The following is a 20,039-nucleotide window of genomic DNA, read 5'->3' as shown; positions in this document are numbered from 1 at the left end:
ATGCAGGTTTTGCATTAGCATTAATTTTTCTGAAGGGTATGAAGTATGAAACTCAACTGTCTGTCCTTATTTTCTGACTTCAACCTCAATGATCTGCCAGTGATTTGCCAGAAAACAATTTTATGAGAAAAAGACCAAAAATATGAGGGAAAAATCTGGACAGTCTGCAAAAATCTATACAGTTGAGAGGCATGCTGGACAGAGCCAAATAAAAGGGGCAGATTTTAAATATTGCACTTATAAACTTAGTTAATAAAGTTGCCATTAGGTTTGCTTACCTCTCAACTATAGTAGGTCAGTGTTAAGCAGAATGTACACTTTTTTTGGTAATTGTCTTTTTATTGTACTTTTGAGCTTTTCTCCCCATGTCTCCTAGTCCAGTCGGGTAGCCTTGTTAAACAAATGTTAAATAAATAAATAAATGAAATATGCTCTTTATGCATGCTGTGGGGGGCACTTTGGGAAAACCTGGATTCAGCAAGAGAGCAGAGAATCGAAAAAGTTTAAGCACTGCCTTAGTAGTTTATTATAGCAATAACCCATGCCTGGGTGTGGGTAATGCTGGATTTACCCACGGTTGGCGTGGTTTGGTCCCGAGGGCGAAGCCAGAGGGACCAAACAAAGCCAACCGTGGGTAAATGCAGCATTACCCACACCCAGAAGTGGTTATTGTTATTATATGACATTATTTAAGAAAAGAAACTATTACTTTTCTTAAATAATGGCATGGTATAATGCCTGTTTACTGCCCTTCCGCAGATGTCTGGCATCCGCGGCAGTTCTGATGTACTGTGCACCTGCGCAGTACATCAGAGTTGAGCAAAAGCAATGGAGAAAGCAAGATCTCCGTTGCTTTTTTTTTTTAGCTATGTTAAATGGGTTTAACATAGCGAGACACTTTAAAATAAGCAACTGAGATGTCTGTTGCTTATTTTAAGCTGTCTCTATGTTAAACCCATTTAACATAGCGACATTTTTAAAGTAGAGTTATACTAACAGAAAAAAGTCCGGGCGACTGGACCTTTTTCCATTAGTATAACTCGATTTACAATGTGCACGCTGGCCAATCAGCATGCATGTTTTGGGGGGGTCATGGTATAATAGTATTTTATATGCAGTTTAAATGTATTTTTCACATGCATTTCAATGCATGTAATTTTAAATGTTTTTACATATGTTTTTTTATTTTTCATTTCTGTATATATTTACTTTTTTGCAGGTTTTGAATGCATTTATCTTTGCTTGTGATGAGTGTGCCAGCTCTTTAATAATTTTTTTGACTGTGTCATGTGATCTTGTTAATTAACTATACATTTACATCATTGTGCTAAATGTATCCTTTTGTTATCACACTGAAGAAGGGTAGACATACCTGAAAGTTTTGTGAATATTGCGGAATATTAAAAGCTTCTACTTCATGCAGAGTTTCCATTGTCAATATACATCTGTTGGATGACTTCCCCCTTTTTGAGACAGCATCCATGACACCCCTCAAACCACTAACTGGCCCTCACCTCAGCCAGATGCATTTCAGAACCACAAGCCCTCATCCAGGGAACCTTTCCTCACCTTTCAAAGGAACAAAAGTCAGCTTGGCAACTAATTCCTTTTTTATGGCCAAGGTGGTGTCAGAAGTTTCCTGGAAGTAGGCTGAACTATGCCATCCATTTCCCAGTGTTCTTCCCAAATCCCCAGAACAGAGGAGAAAGAATCCAGCATTCCCTGGATGTACATAAACAGCTAATGGTTCATCTCCATAAGACAAAATTCCTCACTTAACAGGTCTGGTCAGCTGTTGGTGGCATTTGCAGAAGGAAAGGAGCAGAGCGCTATAGGGAAGCAAACAATTTCAAAATGAGTAGCCAATTGTATTACTTTTTATCATAGCAAACCGGTACCTGGCAGGGTAAAAGCATGCTCCACCAAGGGAAAAGCAGCTACCACAGCTTTCCCGAGATAGGCTCCAACCCAGTCGTATCTTGGAAGCAGCTTCTTAGACATCTATAACACACCTTCACTAAACATTACCACTGTGGTGCCATTGTCAGAGCTGAGTTTGGCTCTGTCATCCTGTAAGAGAGCCCTGTCTCCCCATTGGAGACTACTCTGCAACCAGCCACAGTAAATTAGCTTTGGGATTCCTCCAAAAACATAGTACTATAACACTGATTATGAAGAACATAGTACAGTGGTGTTGGAAACTTAACATAATTGTTGGTGTTTGAGTAGACTGATGTTGCAGAATGCCTTGCAGCTATACTGCCTCTCAATCTCCTTGCTCTTGGGGTCACTGTGGGTACCATATCAGTCACCTCCCCCCTTCTTCCCTCAGTCTTTTCCTAGTTTTAGTCTGAATGGTCATGGGGCTGGTCATACTTCACCTAGGGAAAAAAACAAACTTCTGTCCCTTGGAAAAGGTAGACCTGGAGATGGTATCAGCCACCATCTCTTTTTAGCACCGATATCCTGATGTTGGCTAGAGAGGGCATTCACCAGAAGGAAAATTGTGAACTCCTCCTGTATTCAGGCCAGTCATGGGATTTTGTATAACAGGAAGTTTAAAGGCTTAGTACTGCATCATTGTTCTACTCGAACAACCACTTGCTATGGTAAGTTTCCAACATGCCACTACTTTCCTGTAGCTGGATAACTAGCTCCTTGCTTCGTTTAGCAGCTAATCTGTGTCCAGGATTAAACAATTTTATATCCATTTTACCTGCTTTAAAAGAAAGAGCAGAAAGGGTTTGATTTTAAAATTTGTTTTCTCAAAGAAATGTTTTTATTGGATTGCTTAGTTTTTATAGTGTATGCCTTTAAGATATTAATTTATTCAAGGTATTTTTGTTTGATTGGTGGGATTTTAACCTATCCTGTGTTACTGCAATATTTAAATCCACATGACTGTATATTGTTCTGATGAAGTCAATTTTACTTTGAAAGCACTTAACCTGGAAATAAATTTTGTGTCTACTAATCCTGCTGGTGAATTTGTGGGTTTTTAGTTTTTTATTTTCACCAGTTCGCTACATTTTTTGGTTTTACTTGTGCAAATTGACCTTTGTAGCTAGTCTCCCCAAGACAGAATGTCATACCCGAAGACCAAATCTCTGGCTTTTCTGGCTTTTTTTCTCAGCTGTGACAGCTTTGTGTCTGGGTTAGAGCTCATGGCAGTGACAGTTTTTCTAGCCCCCCCCCCCTCCAAGATAACACACCACCGAAGAACCAAGCTAAACAGTCTACTGGAACGTTTTATTAACTGGTGCTTCTGGTACTTCAACCTTTCGCCTTCAAGGAATAATCTTTTTGCACCAAAGCAGAACTTTATACACGTGTCACCACTAAATTTCATTACATAATTAAGTGCTAATCATCAGTTGACAATTCTTAATTAAATCCCTGTTACCAAGGATATTTGGTTACAAAATATATATATGCTTCCATTTGGGTGTGGAAACTTAGGGCATAAGAGAAATTTGTCCTTTGCAGCAGTATGATGCATTATTCTCATAACTGGCTCTAAAGTCCAAAGGAGGGTTGTCAGGTTTGGTAGAACTAATGAATGAGGAGAGGCTTGCATTGGCAGCTGATGATCTGCTTTGTGTGTGTGTGTTTGGGGTGGCGGGGGGGGGGGGTTAAAATAAAACAAAAAAAACAAACTTGCATTCTGTTTCTACTTTCATATAAAGCTGTATCTTTGGAGACATCCACTCCTGCCTGCCTTATATACTAATATATATACTGTGTTTGATAGTACCTGTAGGCCAGTGGTTCCCAAACTTTTTCGATTCTCGGCTCCCTTGCTGAATCCAGGTTTTCCCGAGGTGCCCCCCCCATGGCATGCATAAAGTGCATATTTCATTTATTTATTTGACATTTGTTTAACGAGGATGCTCGACTGGACTAGGAGACCTGGGGAGAAAAGCTCAAAAGTACAATAAAAAGACAGATGTTCTTCATTCCACATTGCTGCAGTCCTAACTATTGGGTAGTCCGCTGTCCAGTCGGCCCGAATACCAAAGTATATGGCTGACGTCGGTCAGGGCGCATTAGACTGACGTCAGTACGTCAGGGTACTAATGCGCATGACCGACGTCATATCCTCTGTCTTTTTTGCCGCATGGTCCGATGCAGAAGCAATTTGTGAGTGCAGGTTGGCGTTCTGAAAGTTTCTGAAGTCAGAGTTTCAGACCGAATCAAAGTTGGCTAAGTACCCCGTTGGGGAATATTTTGGTTTTTTCTTGCCTCAGTATTTAACCGGATGTCAGAAAAAGTGAATAACTGTATTTCTTGTGGGAAACAGATACCTCATAGGGATTACCATACTTTGTGTATACCTTGTTTAGGGCCTGAGCACGACGTTGTTGGATGCCGCTCTTGTGCTAGATTTAACAAACGCACTATTAAGAGAAGGTTAGACTGTGCCAGGTTAGTGTTTGGGAAGCGTTGTAATTATAAAATGCCGTCGGATGCTCCGGCGCCGGCTTCGGCTAAAAACCGGAAAGATAACGCGGCAAAGCCTAGGGTGGAGGAACCGACAGTCCCAGACGTCGGTTCTTTGGAAGGCTCAGTGGAGCCGGAGGCTTTGCCAGGTGTCTCTTTGGAGTCTCAGGGAGAGACTTTACTGTTACAGGATGTATCCTCTCAGGAAGTAGGCCAGGCTGAGGGGGCTTCTCAGGTGGCTGTTCTTCCCTCTCTTCCTAAGGTGGTTAGAGCCCCTCCTTCAGTTTCCAAGGCTTCTTTGAGGGGCAGGCCAAGTTTAGCTTCTGTGGGGGTTTCTCCTAGTGCTTCAGGATCTTTGCCTAAGAAACATATGCTTAAAATAGCAGAGGATTTGATTACTATGATTAGGGTTCTATGCCCCTCCTGATAAGAGGCCTAGGGTGGAACCTGAGTTTGAGAGTTTTGAGCAATGCTCGGAGGCTTGAGTCTTGGCTGAAGACTTGCAGGAGTACCCTCCTTATTCTGATTCTGATGTGGATGATTCTACTCCTTCTGCTTCTCCTCCTGAGGATTTTTCATTTTCAGAGACTCTGCATTCCATGAGGGAGCATTTTAAATGGGAAGGTCAAGATTTCTCTGATTCCAGGAAAAGGCTTAGGGAATTCTTGTTTTACCCCAGCATAGGCCTTTAGCTATACCTCCTGTTTTGAATGTGGTGGAAGATGTGTTTGCAGAGGCTTCCCTGAATCCTGATTCTTTGCCTCCTGCCCCAGTTAAACCGGATAGGTATTATAGGGTGCCTGAAGCTCATAAGTATCTTTTAAGAGTCCTAGGGCAGACCCAGAAACTGTCTCTCAGGGGCCTAAAGGTGTGAAGGCCTCAGTTGTTAAAAATCCTGTCCCTCCTGATAAAGAGGCAAGGGCTTTGGATAGATGGGGAAAGAAAGTGTATACTTCTTCCACTTTAGCCATGAGGCGTTGAATTGTCAGTTTCACATGTTAAAATATCAGAATTATCTTCTTTCACAGTTGAAATCTAAGGTGGATGCTCTGGCTGAAGGTATTGAGTGTAAAGAGTTGCAGGATTTAGTTCATGTGTCTGAACAGGTGGGTAAACATTCCTTGCAGTGTGGTTTTGATGCTGTGCAGGCCTCCTCCAGGGTGGCTGCCACTGGTTCTGTTCTTCGTAGGCACGCCTGGCTGAGAGATCAGAATTTAGCTGAGCATGTTAAGACAAGGATTTTGGATGCTCCTTTACAGTCTGATGTGTTGTTTGGTTCGCCTGTGGAAGCAGTTTTGAAGAAAATGGAGGACAAGGCTAAGTCTATGCAAACTGTTAAAGATTTTTTGCAGGTGCAGCCTCCCAAGTTTAGTAGAAATTGGCCTACTAAGGGATGGACTTATCCTGCTTATGATTCCCAGTCTAGGGGTAGGTCTAGACGTGGTAGGGGCAGAGCTCAGGGTTCTTTTAGGCCTAGGACAGGGTGTTCCCCTGCTCAGACTTCTGGTGAGGGCAGGGGTCAGTCCTTTCGTAAGCAGACCCAATGACCTGCCTTTTCAGCTGCCAGTACGTTCTTGCCTGGCAGCACCTTTGGGAGGAAGGCTGTCTCTTTTCAAAGAAAATTGGGATTTAATTACCCAAGACAGATGGGTTCTGGATAATATTCACCACGGCTACAGGTTTTATTTCCATACCTTGCCTCCTTTCAAAGGCATGCCAGACATTCCTCCTCTTCAAAGAACAGAGGCTCACAAGCAAATTTCTCTGTTGCTCCAAATAGGGGCCATTCAGTCAGTTCCTGTGCCGGAAAGGGGCCTAGGATTTTATTCTCGCCTGTTCCTAGTACCAAAGAAGGGGAACACTTGGAGACCAATTCTGGATTTATCTATCCTCAACACTTATCTGGACATTCCCAAGTTCAAAATGTTGACGTTACAACAGCTTTTACCTCTGCTGGGCAAAGATCACTGGATGGTAACTTTAGATCTCAAGGAAGCTTACCTTCATGTGCCAATAAGACTAAGTTGCAGGAAGTATCTGCGTTTCGAGCTGGAAATTCTCATTATCAGTTCTCTGCATTGCCCTTTGGCTTATCTACTGCCCAGAGTATTCACAAAGGTTCTGGTTCCAGTGATAGCTTACTTCAGGCTAAAAGGAATCCAAATCTATCCTTACTTGGACGACTGCCTGATTCTGGCTCAAGAAAAAGAAGATCTTCTACAGCATCTGGAATATGTCATAGCAGTGCTAAGATGCCTAGGGTATTCTGTGAACGAAATAAAGTCCAGTCTAGTACCCTCTCAAGACATGTGCTTTCTGGGTGTGAGACTGAATACAGCAGCCCCGATGGCCTTTTTAACCCCGGACAAACAAAAGAATCTTTCCAGTTACTTCCGTCATCTATCTCTTCAGTCCGGGCTGACTGCAAGGACAGTCCTTCAAGCCTTAGGGTTCATGGCATCTTGTATTCTGGTGCTTCCCAATGCCAAACTGCATATGAGGAAGCTACAATGGTATCTCAAAAATCTGTGGACACAGCACTGCCAGGATTTGGACACTGTCATTCAAATAATACCTTGCATTCAAAAGGAATTTTTGTGGTGGGCTCAGGAATGTCACCTAAACAAGGGACTCTCTGTGACCCGGCCAGAGGCAAGTCAGATTCTAACGACAGATGCCTCAGATATTGCTTGGGCAGCTCATCTAAATGGAAAGTGGATACAAGACAAGTGGCCTGCCAGACTACAGCATCTACATATCAACATGAAAGAGATGTTAGCAGTTCAGTTTGCATTAATTGCTTTCAAGGAGTTACTTCTTCCAGGGCAGGTGTTGATTCTAACAGACAACACAACTGTCATGTGGTACATCAAGAAACAAGGGGGAACACATTCTTACCCATTGTGCAGACAGGCAATGATTTTATGGGAGACTGCGCTCAGTCTGCAACTAACTCTTCAGGCAAGGTTTCTGCCGGAGCACAGAACTCCTTAGCAGATGTATTAAGCAGACAAATCATGGATCCCCACGAGTGGAAACTGGATCTTCATGTATTTCAAAATTGACAGTGTCATGGGGAACTCCAGACATAGATCTGTTCGCTTCTCCACTAAACCACCAGCTGCCAAAGTTTTGCAGAAAGGATTTCATCACACAGCTTGGAAAGTGGATGCTCTTTCTTTCAGTTGGAAAAATCTTCATGTGTATGCCTTTCCACCTCTGCCTCTTCTTCCAAAGGTGCTTCTAAAGGTCAGACAAGACAAGCCAAGGATGATTTTAATAGCTCCAGATTGGCCTCGGCAGCACTGGTACCCATTACTGAGGAGTCTGGTAAGGAAGCCTCCATGGCCTTTACCCTTCATTCCACACCTGTTGTCTCAGAGGGACGGTCATCTGCTCAATGTCAAGCTTCACTCTCTACATCTAACAGCCTGGCATATTCTGTTTTGAAAGACAGCAGGTCTCAGCTTCCTCAACAAGTTTTAAATGTGATTATGGAAGCCAGAAGACCTAGTACAAGGAAAGTGTATGCAGAAAAATGGAAGAGATTTTTGTTTTGGAGTGCAGCAAACAATTTGGAGATTACTGAGCCAAATTTGAGTGTGGCTCTTCAATATCTTACTGAGTTACTGGACAAAGGTTTGTCTTTCTCTTCCATTAAGATTCATGCTGCAGCAATTTCAGCTCACTATGATTGTGACCCACCATTGTTTTCGCATCCTTTGTTCAAGCAATTTCTTAGAGGGCAAAGAATATAAGACCCCACGTAGAGCTCCTACTCCTGCTTGGGATCTCAATTTTGTGTTGGAGAAACTTACTCTACAACCTTTTGAGCCTCATGGCTACTGCTGAATTGAAATACTTGTCATGGAAGACTGCTTTTTTGTTGGCCATTACTTCTGCAAGAAGGGTTTCGGAGTTGCAGGCCCTTATGGCAGTGGAGCCTTTTTTGATTTTTCATAAGGATAGGGTATCTTTACGTACTAATCCTTCCTTTATGCCTAAGGTGGTTTCTAGTGTGGCTTTAAACCAAACTATTCATTTGCCTACCTTTTATGCAGATCCCCAAAATAAAGGAAAAGATTTTGCACACTTTAGATGTACACAGGCTATTGCGTTATTATTTGAGCAGGACTAAGGATTTTAGGCAGTCTCAGCAGTTGTTTGTTTCTTTTGCTTTGAGTTCAAAGGGCAAGCCTGTGTCAAAACAAACTATTTCTAGGTGGATTGGGTGTTGCATTACTTTTTGTTATTCCCATCATGGCAAGGAGATTCCAGCTGGGATTAGGCCTCATTCCACTAGGGCTACTGCCACTTCCACAGCATTTCTAAGGGGTGGCAACTAAGGATATTTTGGAGGCAGCTACTTGGAGTTCAGTGCATACTTTCTCTAAGCATTATCACCTTCCTCTCTACTCTAAGTCTAGGGCTGGTTTTGCCACAGCTATTTTGCAAGGCATGTTGTCAGTTCCTGCTTCCTTATGATTTGCCAGCCTCCCTTACCTCTGCTTTGGGATTCTACCCAATAGTTAGGACTGCAGCAATGTGGAATGAAGAACATAGTACAGTTTTGTACCTACCATAAATGTAGATGTTCGAGGATCCACATTGCTGCAGTCCAATTTACCCTCCCTCCTTCCCCTCTGTGTTTGGGGTGGTTGTGTAGGTGAGGTTATATTCTGCTGATTGTGTATGTATTGTATATATATTTTTTGGTGCAGGTATTTTGGGAGTTTTTGGTTTTTGGCCTTATCTTTTCAGGGTCTTCTGACATCTGGGGCAAGAAAAGACTGAGGATATGACGTCGGTCATGCGCATTAGTACCCTGACGTACTGACGTCAGTCTAATGCGCCCTGACCGACGTCAGCCATATACTGTGGTATTCGGGCCGACTGGACAGCGGACTACCCAATAGTTAGGACTGCAGCAATGTGGATCCTCGAACATCTACATTTATGGTAGGTACAAAACTGTACTTTACCAAAAAAAGTGTACATTCTGCTTAACAGCATAGCACTGATATACTATGGTTGAGCTGTAGGCAAACCTAATGGCAACCTTATTAACTTTAAGTTTATAAGATCAATATTTAAAATCTGTCCCTATTATTTGGCTCTGTCCAGCATACCTCTCAACTGTATAGATTTTTGCCTCATATTTTTGGTCTTTTTCTCATAAAATTGTTGTTTTCTGGCAAATCACTGGCAGATCATTGAGGTTGAAGTCAGAAAATAATGACAGACAGTTGAGTTTCATTCATACCCTTCAGAAAATCCATGCTAATGCAAAACCTGCATTTCTATCAACTTTCTAAGTTTGTGAGAGCAGTACTTAAGTGTCCCTATTTTGTGCTTTTGTACCCCCCACAAATTTTGGCTTTTTCCAGATTTCTTGATCTAAGAGGGTGAGAGTTGTGTCCAGTGGTATGTACCAGACTTGCACAGACCTCATTGCTGCTGCTGCCAGGGATCACTCTCACTCTTCACTCTCCTCCCGTGACACACACACACACACACACACACACACACACACACACAACATCGCTCTCACTCTTTTCCGATCTCACAAACACACACACACACACACACACACACACACACACACACACACACACACACACACACACAGCATCGCTCTCACTCTTTTTCGATCTCACACACACACACAGCATCACTCTCACTCTTTTCCGATCACACACACACACACACCATCGCTCTCACTCTTTTCCGATCTCTCACACACACACACACACACACACACACACACACACACACACACACACAGCATCGCTCTCACTCTCTTCCGATCTCTCACACAGTCATAGTCACTTCCTCATTCATACCTGCATTCACTCACGCATCACTCTCACTCTACTAATCACACCATACCTCTCAACCTCTTAAAAAATCTGGACAAAGCCTAAAATGATGGTGGGACAAGTAGGGATAGATTTTAAATATTGCTCTTACAAACTTAGAAAGTTGATAGAATAATAGTAGTTTTTGCATTAGCGTGAAATCCCTGAAGGATGTGGAGTCTTAAATTCAAATGTTTGCCATTATTTAATGACTTCAATCCTCAACTATTTGCCAGAAAAGTACAGATTTTAGGAGGAACACACCAAAAATATAAAGGCAAAAATCTGGACATTTTGCGAAAATCTGTACAGTTGAGAGGTGTGAATCACACACACACAGTCACTTCCTCATTCATACCTGCATTCATTCGCACATCACTCTCACTGTCTGTCACACCCATACGCCACACACCAACTTAATTCATTCATACATCGCTGTCACTCTACCGATCTCACACCCACATGCCACACACCCACTTACACATTCATTCATACATCGCTCTCAGTCTCTGAATCTCACACCCACATGCCACACACCCACTTACGCATTCATTCATACATCGCTCTCACTCTCCCGATCTCACACCCACATGCCACACACCCACTTACGCATTCATTCATACATCGCTCTCACTCTCCCGATCTCACACCCACATGCCACACACCCACTTACGCATTCATTCATACATCCCTCTCACTCATCCGATCTCACACATATGCACATGCAGTCACTTCCTCATTCATACCTGCATTCATTCACACACACACACACACACACACACACACACACACACACACACACACAGCCACTTCTTCATTCATACCTGCATTCACTAACACAGTGCTCTCACTCTCCCTTTCTCACATACACACATAGCCACTTCATTCACTCCTGCATTCACTCACACATCACTCTCACTCTCCTAATATCACACACACACACACACACACACACACACACACACACACACACACACACACACACACACACACACACACACACATTTCTTCATTCATTCCTGCATTCACTCACAGTCGCCGCAAACTAATAAGCTTAGCTGCAAAATAAACTGCAAACTGTTTGTGGTTTATTTTGTAGCTAAGCGTATTAGTTTGCGGTGCTCCTGTGAGGAAGGCGCGGCTCCCCAGAGCGCCGCGGCACACACTTTGGGAACCCCTGCTGTAGACTGTTGTGTCGCTCTGTTCCATGTAAAAATATCTGCTTTAGGTAACCTGATGTAGCTTCTGTATCAAGTGCAAACAAGCTTGCATGCTTATCTGGTTTTAGGAATTTAAGTATTAGTGAGGATAACTTAATGTTTTGCTGAAGCTTATTGCAGGAGTCTGACTTGAATTAGTTGAGGTTTGAACAGTTGCCACTGATTAACACATTAAAGTTACTGCAAAAAAAACTCTTTAGTAACTATATATGTGATGTGGCTTATAACATTTATATCTTTTTTGCTAGTAGTAAAATTTTGAGGAGACCATTTTGAAAGTATTGCAGAACAGTTCGCTTTACAACGGGCTTCTAGATTTCTATTAATGGATGTAAACCTAAAGCTGGCTGTAAAACATGATCTAATTTTCTTTCCAGGGTATTCTTTATGCATATAGCCTCAGCACAGTAATCAAAACTACAATGAACCTCTTCATGTTCATGCAAAAGGCCATGACAAAGACATCTGTAAAGGCATTATGTAGACTTGTGGAGCTGTTGAAGGTAGGCCAGCAATTTTTTAAATGTAGAATACATGCATTGTTAGCCTCTTTATTTGTGAAAAATGTTATTGTTTTTACTATGTCAGTGCTTCTTATAAATAGTATTATGCCAAAAACTGCTTTTGTTTATGTTTTGTTGCATGTGGCACCCAAGAAATATTGCTGAATGCTTTGGAAAAAAAGATGCATCCAGTGCCAGCACAGTGCAGTTCCTGAGCTATACGTATTTCTTCTTTGGAGTCTTCAACTTACAGAAACATCTTGGTTATTTTTAGACATGTGTTTGCAGCTGATCTCCCATTGGACACCATTTTGTGACCTCTTACAGTGATATTGCACATTTCCGTATAGAAGGACGACTTTGAAATAATGGTGCCAAATACTCTTGAGTTGTAGTTAATAATTCTGCTTAGAATTAAATAGGTTCTTGAGAAAAACTGTTGAAAACAAGTGACAGAACCATCAACGCGTAATGATGAGAAAAGGATTTATACACACACACATACGTGTGTATATAAATATATACACATGTATGTATGTCTCGCTCTCTCTCTATATATATATATATATATATGTGTGTGTATATATATATATATATATATATATATATATATATATATATATATATATATATATATATACGCATATATGTATAAATATATACATGTGTGTGTGTGTGTCTATATACACACACACACACACACACACACACACACACACACACACACGTATCTTGTCCAGGACACTATTAGGGTAATTGTTTGGCTAGTGCAATAATTGTAATAGCCAAGTAATTATCCCATAGCTTCAATTTTAAATGAGTTAGAAGCATAATCTAGAGGTGAAAGGTCAGGGTATTTGTTAGCATGAGGTCTCATCTTCTCCCCTCTGACATAGTAGCAGGACATGGTTAGCCAGCCTGTGCCTTGTTGCTATGCACCCTAAGCACCTGGGTTTGTTGCTGCTAGCAGCTAGTATCAGTGCTATTCTGACAATCTTAGTCATTTAACTAGAGGTAGCCTAGAGGAGCAGATCATCATATTTTTATGGCTGGGGTTCTTTTGCAGGTATGTATTTTTTTATACTATACTGACGTTAAACTATGTATATCTTTGGGCAGTAGTAGAAGTGTACACTGCCTGTATCACAGTTCAGTTTTCCTTTTTAAATTTCATTATTACAGTGGTAGAGATATAGGGTACCAGTAGCAGGAAGTTGAAATACAGTATTGTGAATATTATTTATTCACCTTTTACCAATCATACATTGCAAGTAGTTGTTAGAAGCCGATATCTGTTTGGGGTGGACGTGTATGAAAGCAAAGTACAGTTATGTGTTAACGGTGAAGTGAACAATTCCCATGGCTTGAGCAGGGGAGATCATATGTCTAGCACAGCAGGTTGAAATACATTAGTGTGGTGATTGTTCTTTCACTGTTATCACCAGCAGATGTAAATACAGAACATGGCTATCTTTTCAGTGGTATAGGAAAGCAGGCTGTATGTGAAAGCACTGGGCAGTTATGGCTTGTGTAGAGGTTCTGTGTATGGTATGGTGTGGTGTTTGTGTCTGTCTCTTTGTATGCACACATTGAATTTTGTTACCGAGGCCACTTTGTATTTCACATTATTTGCAATATAGAACTGTGCACCGAAAGTGCCTATAATGTTTTCGGGGCAAGCTGTATGCGAGTGCTTTTTTCGTAATCCATGTCAAACAGTTATCAAGGTGGCTTTTTGGGGGATATGTATATGTCTTAAAACAAGTTGGAATGAATTTCTGTGGTTCTTTCTTTCATGTTCCTCCCAAACATGATCAATGTTCAAAGAAGGTTATTGTATGAAGTTAGGGATATGTTAAATGAAAGCTTGAGCACTGTCAAAAATGATATGGCATGTTGATGTCTGACAGCAGTGAATTAAAATACTTTACTATGACCATTATGCCTTTCATTTTCTTAGAAAATAGAAGTATATGGCATGTGGCTTTCTTTTTCTGGGGCAGAGTGTGTGTGAAAGCAGAGAGCACTTACAGGATCACATTTGAATGATAATTGATATGGCTTACTGGGGGGCAGTGTATATTTCTGGGAGCTGTATAGCCATTATATTTGTGCCTTTTTCCCAGTAAAAGGTGATTTACCCGGAAGGGACACATTCTATTGGGAAGATGTGTGCAAAAGGAAGTGAAGCTATATTGTATTTTTAGAAGCACATTGAAAAATTTTAGAAGCACAGTGAAAAGACCACGCATGTTTTTGGTTTTTAGGTTGTTACTTCATGGTTAAAATTTCATAGCCTCCCTATGCAGATGCCTAGATTTGTTTCACAGGAAGTGTACATTTTTATTTTTCTCACAGGGGCGAGTACGTAAAATATGAAAAATCATTGATACATTTTGCTTTTACAAAAGAAGAATGAAAAGCAGTATTTCTTTGTCACTGAAAGGTGAAGCTCTGATGTCAATCTTCAATTAATCCTTGACTGTGGGTTTGGTTCTGTATCTTGGAACTGACTTGGCCATTATTCCAGCTCACACCTTCCAAAAACTCTTGAGCTCAACTTTACCCATAATGCTCCTCTAAGGATTATCCTAGATCTCATTTGCCGCTTTTTGTACCAGATGCATTTCTCCTACCAGCTCTCGAGCAAACTTATTTCTTCAAACTGTGTGTTCTTTCTTCAAAACTCTTTTGTTAGTCATTCCTTCTCTATTTTATCATTTACCCAGCTCCTCTATTATCCTTTTTTCTTAACACAGTTAGTGTTTTTTTCTTTTTTTATACCATCATTGGTAGTTCCCCTATCTTTCGCTTTCTCATTATGGTAATCTGTTCATACCATTGTTGGTACCTTTCTTCTGTCCCTTTCTCTAATTACTGCAATGGTAAACCTTTTCATACCATTGTTGGTACGTTTTTCTCTCTGCTTATTAAAAACAATCTTTAGACTTACCTTTCCACCTTTCTTTCTCTGTGCTTGTGTGTTTCTTCTGCCATGGCTAAGAAGGCTAAAGGTACTTCTGGCTTCAAAAGATGCCTGAAGTGTGATCATAAGCTACCAAACTCAAATGGGCATATTTTTGTGTATCTACTGCTTGATCCCAGTGCACCTTCAAGAAGACTCTGCTGTCTGTCATGGATTCAGTGACTGGGCCCTTGTTGAAAGAAAAAGAAACTCATCTTAAAGGGCCTAAAATTGAGCTTCGATGAGGCCATATCTGTATCTGTCAAGTGTAAAACTGATGTTAGCTCCCCTTCTTCTTCTTCATCCAAACTTGAAGGATCTAAGAAGAGAAGCCACTCTGTTCTGGCAGTTGCCTGTCAAAATGGCTAAGACTTCCCCAGTTCCCATAGTTTCAGTGGAACCGACTGGGAAACTTCTTCCACTGTCCGTGCCTACCTGTGCACCACTCCAGTTTTGTCAGAGCTGTCCATGCTTCTTGGGGTGTCAGCATACATGAGCTCGACTCCGGCTTCAGAGGTGGCTTCCTTGGTACAGGATGGGTCCATGGTTACAAAGGAGTCTATTTCAGTTCTGGACTCTCATTCCTCTATGGGAGGGCCTGCTTTCGAGGCCACGGAGAGGACCTTGTCCACTGCAGGCTCACAGTCAATACCACTTTTGTTGGGCCAACATCCATGTCCCTACCCCTTGCCCAGAGCTCCCTCTAGTCTCTGCCCTGGGACAGTGGGTGCAGAAACCTCAGGATCCAACCATGGTGGTCATGTCCTCTTTAGATACCTCTCTAACCCATCCCACCTAGGAGATACCCCTGAAGAGGAAGTGCAGAGGCAGCAATTAGACTTCCCTGAAGAGTATTGGACACAAGATATTAATTTCGATAAAGGGGAAGGTCACCCAAAGTCAGCCCTGGCAGGTCTCCTTTGGAGACATATTAGAGATCTTGAAACAGAGGGGTGGCTAGACTTCACATAAACCTTACTCAGAGGAATTGGTATACCTGGAGGCTTTCTATGCACGACCAACTAGCTCTTGGATCTCTCCGCCCACTGATTATCTAATTAGATTGATTGTGTAGAGGGCTTGGAAGATACCGTATTCCATTAAACCAGTTCCCAAGCCGCATTTTGTCAGCCCCTCAGGATCAGCAGCATTGGGCTAAAGGGATACCAGTATATGCCATGGTGGTTGCAGCTGCCACCAAAAAAGAACTTGTTGATGAAAGTCTTACTATTTATCCTCCTAATAAAGAGCCTAGGATGATAGATCGTGGAAGCACTTATACACTTCATCAACCTTTGCACTCAGGTCCTTGAACTTCATGGCACATTTCATGAGCCTTTAATGTGATCTGATAAAGGAGCTATCAGATACTCTGAGAGGAACAGTAGCTGTGGGGATTCAGGACAAAGTAGCCTCCCAGCTGGCAACCCTTGATTCAGTGTGCAGTTTGTCCATGAGGTTCATTGTGCACGCAGCTGAAGGGATGATTAGGGCAGCAGGTTCTGGCATAGCCATGAGGAGACATGCCTGGATGCACTTATGTGAATTTGCAGAGCCATTCAGGTCTTCTTTTGTCAGTGCTGCATTTTTTGGAACATCCCTTTTTGCCTCCATAGTCAGAGACCCTTGCCAGATGTAATAAGCATGGAAAGACCTTTTTTGCTGTGGGCATATGCTTTTCCACTCCTCAGTGGTCTTACTGCAGGAACCAGAGAAGTGGAAAGCTATGGTTCAAAAAGTCCTTTCCACGACTCGTATGGTAATACTTCCCATGGCACAGGGAGGAGTTGCAGTGGAAGATACTGTGCTCAAGGCAGAGGTGGCCTGCAAAATCAGGATTCCAGTGATTCTTTCCCTATTAACTCCTATCAGCGCTCCTGAATGGAGGCCCAATTACCATCCTCAGGAGGCAGTCAGAGGATGATTATCCCTGCTCCTACCTACCTAGCTAAGGATAACAACAGACCGTTTGGTGCAGAGGATTATAACCAGAGGTTACAGTATCCCATTTTCAAAACAACTCAGACAGTCAAAGAATCCCAGACATTTCACTCAGTCACAGGGATGCAGCAGTATAAGAAATTCAAAAACTGCTCTACAAGAGAGTCATCCAGGCAGTCCCACCAGACCAGGCAGGATCTGGAGTTTGCTCAAGATTCTTTTTAGTGCCAAAGACAACGGGGGGATGGAGACCGATTCTGGATCTTAGTGTATTCGACACGTCAGTTCAGCAAACCAAATTCTGGATGGTTATAGTTCAGTCTATACTTTCGTTCTTAGGAAAAGACGATTGGATGTGCTCAGTAGATTTTCAGGATGCATATTATCACATAAAAATGGACAAGCGCTCCAGAAGATTCCTGCACTTCTGGTTGGGAGCCAGTCATTTTTAGTTTAGACCCTACCCTTTGGTCTCACCACAGCCCCCAGGGTATTCACGAAATGCATGGCAGTGGTAGCAGTTCACTTCAGACTGCAAGGATTCTGCATGTTTCCATTCCTAAATGACTGGCTCATTACCACTCCCACCAGGCATCTACTGTTGCAGGCAAAAAATTACATTCTTCAAACTTGCTCCTCACTGGGGATCACAATAAACTATGAAAAATCCCATTTAGAGGTAACACAGCAGTTAGAATTCATAGGAGTGATGCTAAACACAAACACCGGCATTGCGTCTCTTCCTCCAGAAAGGCTTCAAAGAATAAAATCGCAAGTCAGTCAGATTATTCTCAGCAAAAAGGTGACCGCAAGACTATTGTTAAAAACTCTAGGGTCACTGTCAACCTCCATCACTTCAATTCCCCTTGCGAGATATCACATGTGGATCCCCCAATGGCTCTTGGTGTCTCAGTGGTCCTTAGAATCAACCAGTGTCCTATATGGTAATGATCACCAATTTACACAAGAAAAACCTGAGCTGATGGCTTCACACCAACAAAATTTTGTCAGGCCACCCCTTTGTCCCTCCTCAACCCCAAGCCATAGTGACCACGGATATGTCCCATATAGGGTGGGGGGGTCATTATCTTGGAAAGACCCCCCAAGGCACTTAGTCTCAGCTGGAGGTCAATTTGCTTATCCGTGTTCTAGAGATGAGGGCAGTGCTTTTAGTGTTGCAAGCATTCCAAGAAACCCTTGCCTTTGGACCATTGCAATTCAAACAGACAGCATGTCAGTGGTCTGCTACATCAACAAGCAAGGGAGGACCAGATCTTACCCCCATTGTTGAGAAGCTCTCAGGGTATGGCAATGGGCGATTTCATTCAACCACTTTCTAAATGCAACACGTATTCCAGGCAGCTCCAACGTGATTGCGGACAAATTGAGCAGGAGCATCCTAATGCCTCACAATTGGTCTCTCAATCCTTTGGTGGTGCACTTTTTTGGGTGGATAAAGATGGAAGGCCTGCCTTTACCCTCTAAGTACATTACATTATACCAGAGCAAAATACAGAGGCAGAAAAGCTGAGGAGGAGGACTAGGACAGGCCCACATAAATGGAAATTGGATGAAGGGGGGTCTTCCAAGAGTTGATCCAGTCATGGGGAGCATCTCAAATCGATCTCTTTGCCTCTTTTCCAGACAGATGGTCGAACAAATTCTGCTCCAGGGCTTTTTTGATGCAGGCCTGGAAAATGGAGCATTTTCATTCCTGTGGTTGGAAATGTTCCTTTATGCGTTTCTACCATTCCCACTGACATGCATAGGCAGTTTAGGTACTATTTTGACAGAACTTTGTCATTTACAAAAGTTGATCAGCTGTTTATTTTTTATAATGGGACAAAGGGACAGCCTGTGTCAAAGCAGACTACTTCCAGGTCATTGTCTTTTGCTGTTGGACTTTTGTTATTGCCATTGTGGTAAATCAGTTCCAGGCAGTATCAAAACGCATTCTACTAGAGCAGGGGTGGGCAAACTTTTTGATTCGTGGGCCACATTGAGTTCTAACATTTGACAAAGGGGCCGGAACAGGAGCAGATAGATGGCATGCTTTGAAAACATCACCTCATTGGGAGAAAAATACACAGCTTGGGATATGGAGAAAACATGTGCTTTAATTTCCAATGAAAATGAAGAAAAGCATTACAATAAAATCTCTGACTTCGAAATGAGTCTTTAAACACTGAAAATCAAATAAATGACCATTTTATTTTAAAGCACTGAAAGTTCTGTTATCCTTCAGGATATCACCATCACTCTCCTCCTGACTGTCTTTTTTCAAAAACGGTAGGAGATGCAGATGTACTTGTCCTGTTCCTTTTATTCAGTTTGTTTCCCCGGTGCCAAAAGCCAACAACGACCAGTGCAAGGACGAAACAGTTGCAGCAAGTCAGTCTGTGAAGCGTTATATTTGATCTGCGTGCACTGTTTATTTTAACAACGTGTGTATCACGGAGACACACACATTTTAATGGGAGCAGTGTTGTTGGTCTCCTTTTTTAGCCAGCGCATCAAAGTCTGGAGTTAGTTTTGTTGTGGCGATTCTCAGGATGGATCTGAGGTGTAGGTCTGTTAACTTGGATCTGTGGCTGGCTTTGTTGATGTTCATGACGCTGAAGGTCTGTTCACACACGAAGGTAGAGCCGAACAAAGCCAACATCATCTGCGCTTTTCGCCTTAGATTTGGAAACGCGGCATCATTGAGTGAAGCATAGAAGTCATTTAGTTTCAGAGAGCTGAACTTCTCTTTTAAGGCAGGGTCGGACTGAAGGTCGATCAGTTCGAGCTGAAGCTCCTCTGGATCTGTTTCGGGGTCTTGTGACAGAGGAAAGGCCACCAATTAAAGTGACTTGTCAATTTTGTCGAAATCCAAAAACCGACGGCAGAATTCTCCATGCAGTGCATCCAGTGACTCACTGTATTTCTTTACTTTTGCTCCGGCTTCTTTCAGCGTGGCTAGTCTAGGAAAATGAGTGAATGACTTGTTCAAAATCTGCCTGGAGAATAAAGCCAGCTTGGATTTGAAGGCTTTCACGTTTGTGTACATGTCATGCACAAACTGCTCCTTCCCCTGCAGATTCACGTTGAGCTCATTCAAGTGTGAAAATAC

At 42.2% G+C, this 20,039-nt stretch overlaps 1 protein-coding gene across 1 annotated transcript in view; it reads left to right on the top strand.

Moving 5' to 3' along the window:
* Positions 1-20,039, top strand: part of WASHC4 (WASH complex subunit 4) — a 1,952,913-nt gene that overhangs the window by 800,678 nt on the left and 1,132,196 nt on the right. Inside the window, exon 19 of the mRNA XM_044087827.1 lies at positions 11,896-12,021. Within this exon, the coding sequence (XP_043943762.1) occupies positions 11,896-12,021 (126 nt within the window). The remainder of the gene's footprint in view (positions 1-11,895; positions 12,022-20,039) is intronic.

Source organism: Protopterus annectens, chromosome 11.part0 (genome assembly GCF_019279795.1).
Source record: "Protopterus annectens isolate FY-2018-M chromosome 11.part0, PAN1.0, whole genome shotgun sequence".
Taxonomy (NCBI): domain Eukaryota; kingdom Metazoa; phylum Chordata; order Ceratodontiformes; family Protopteridae; genus Protopterus; species Protopterus annectens.
Note: the sequence above shows the minus strand (reverse complement) of the source record. Positions and strands in the feature narration are given on the sequence as shown.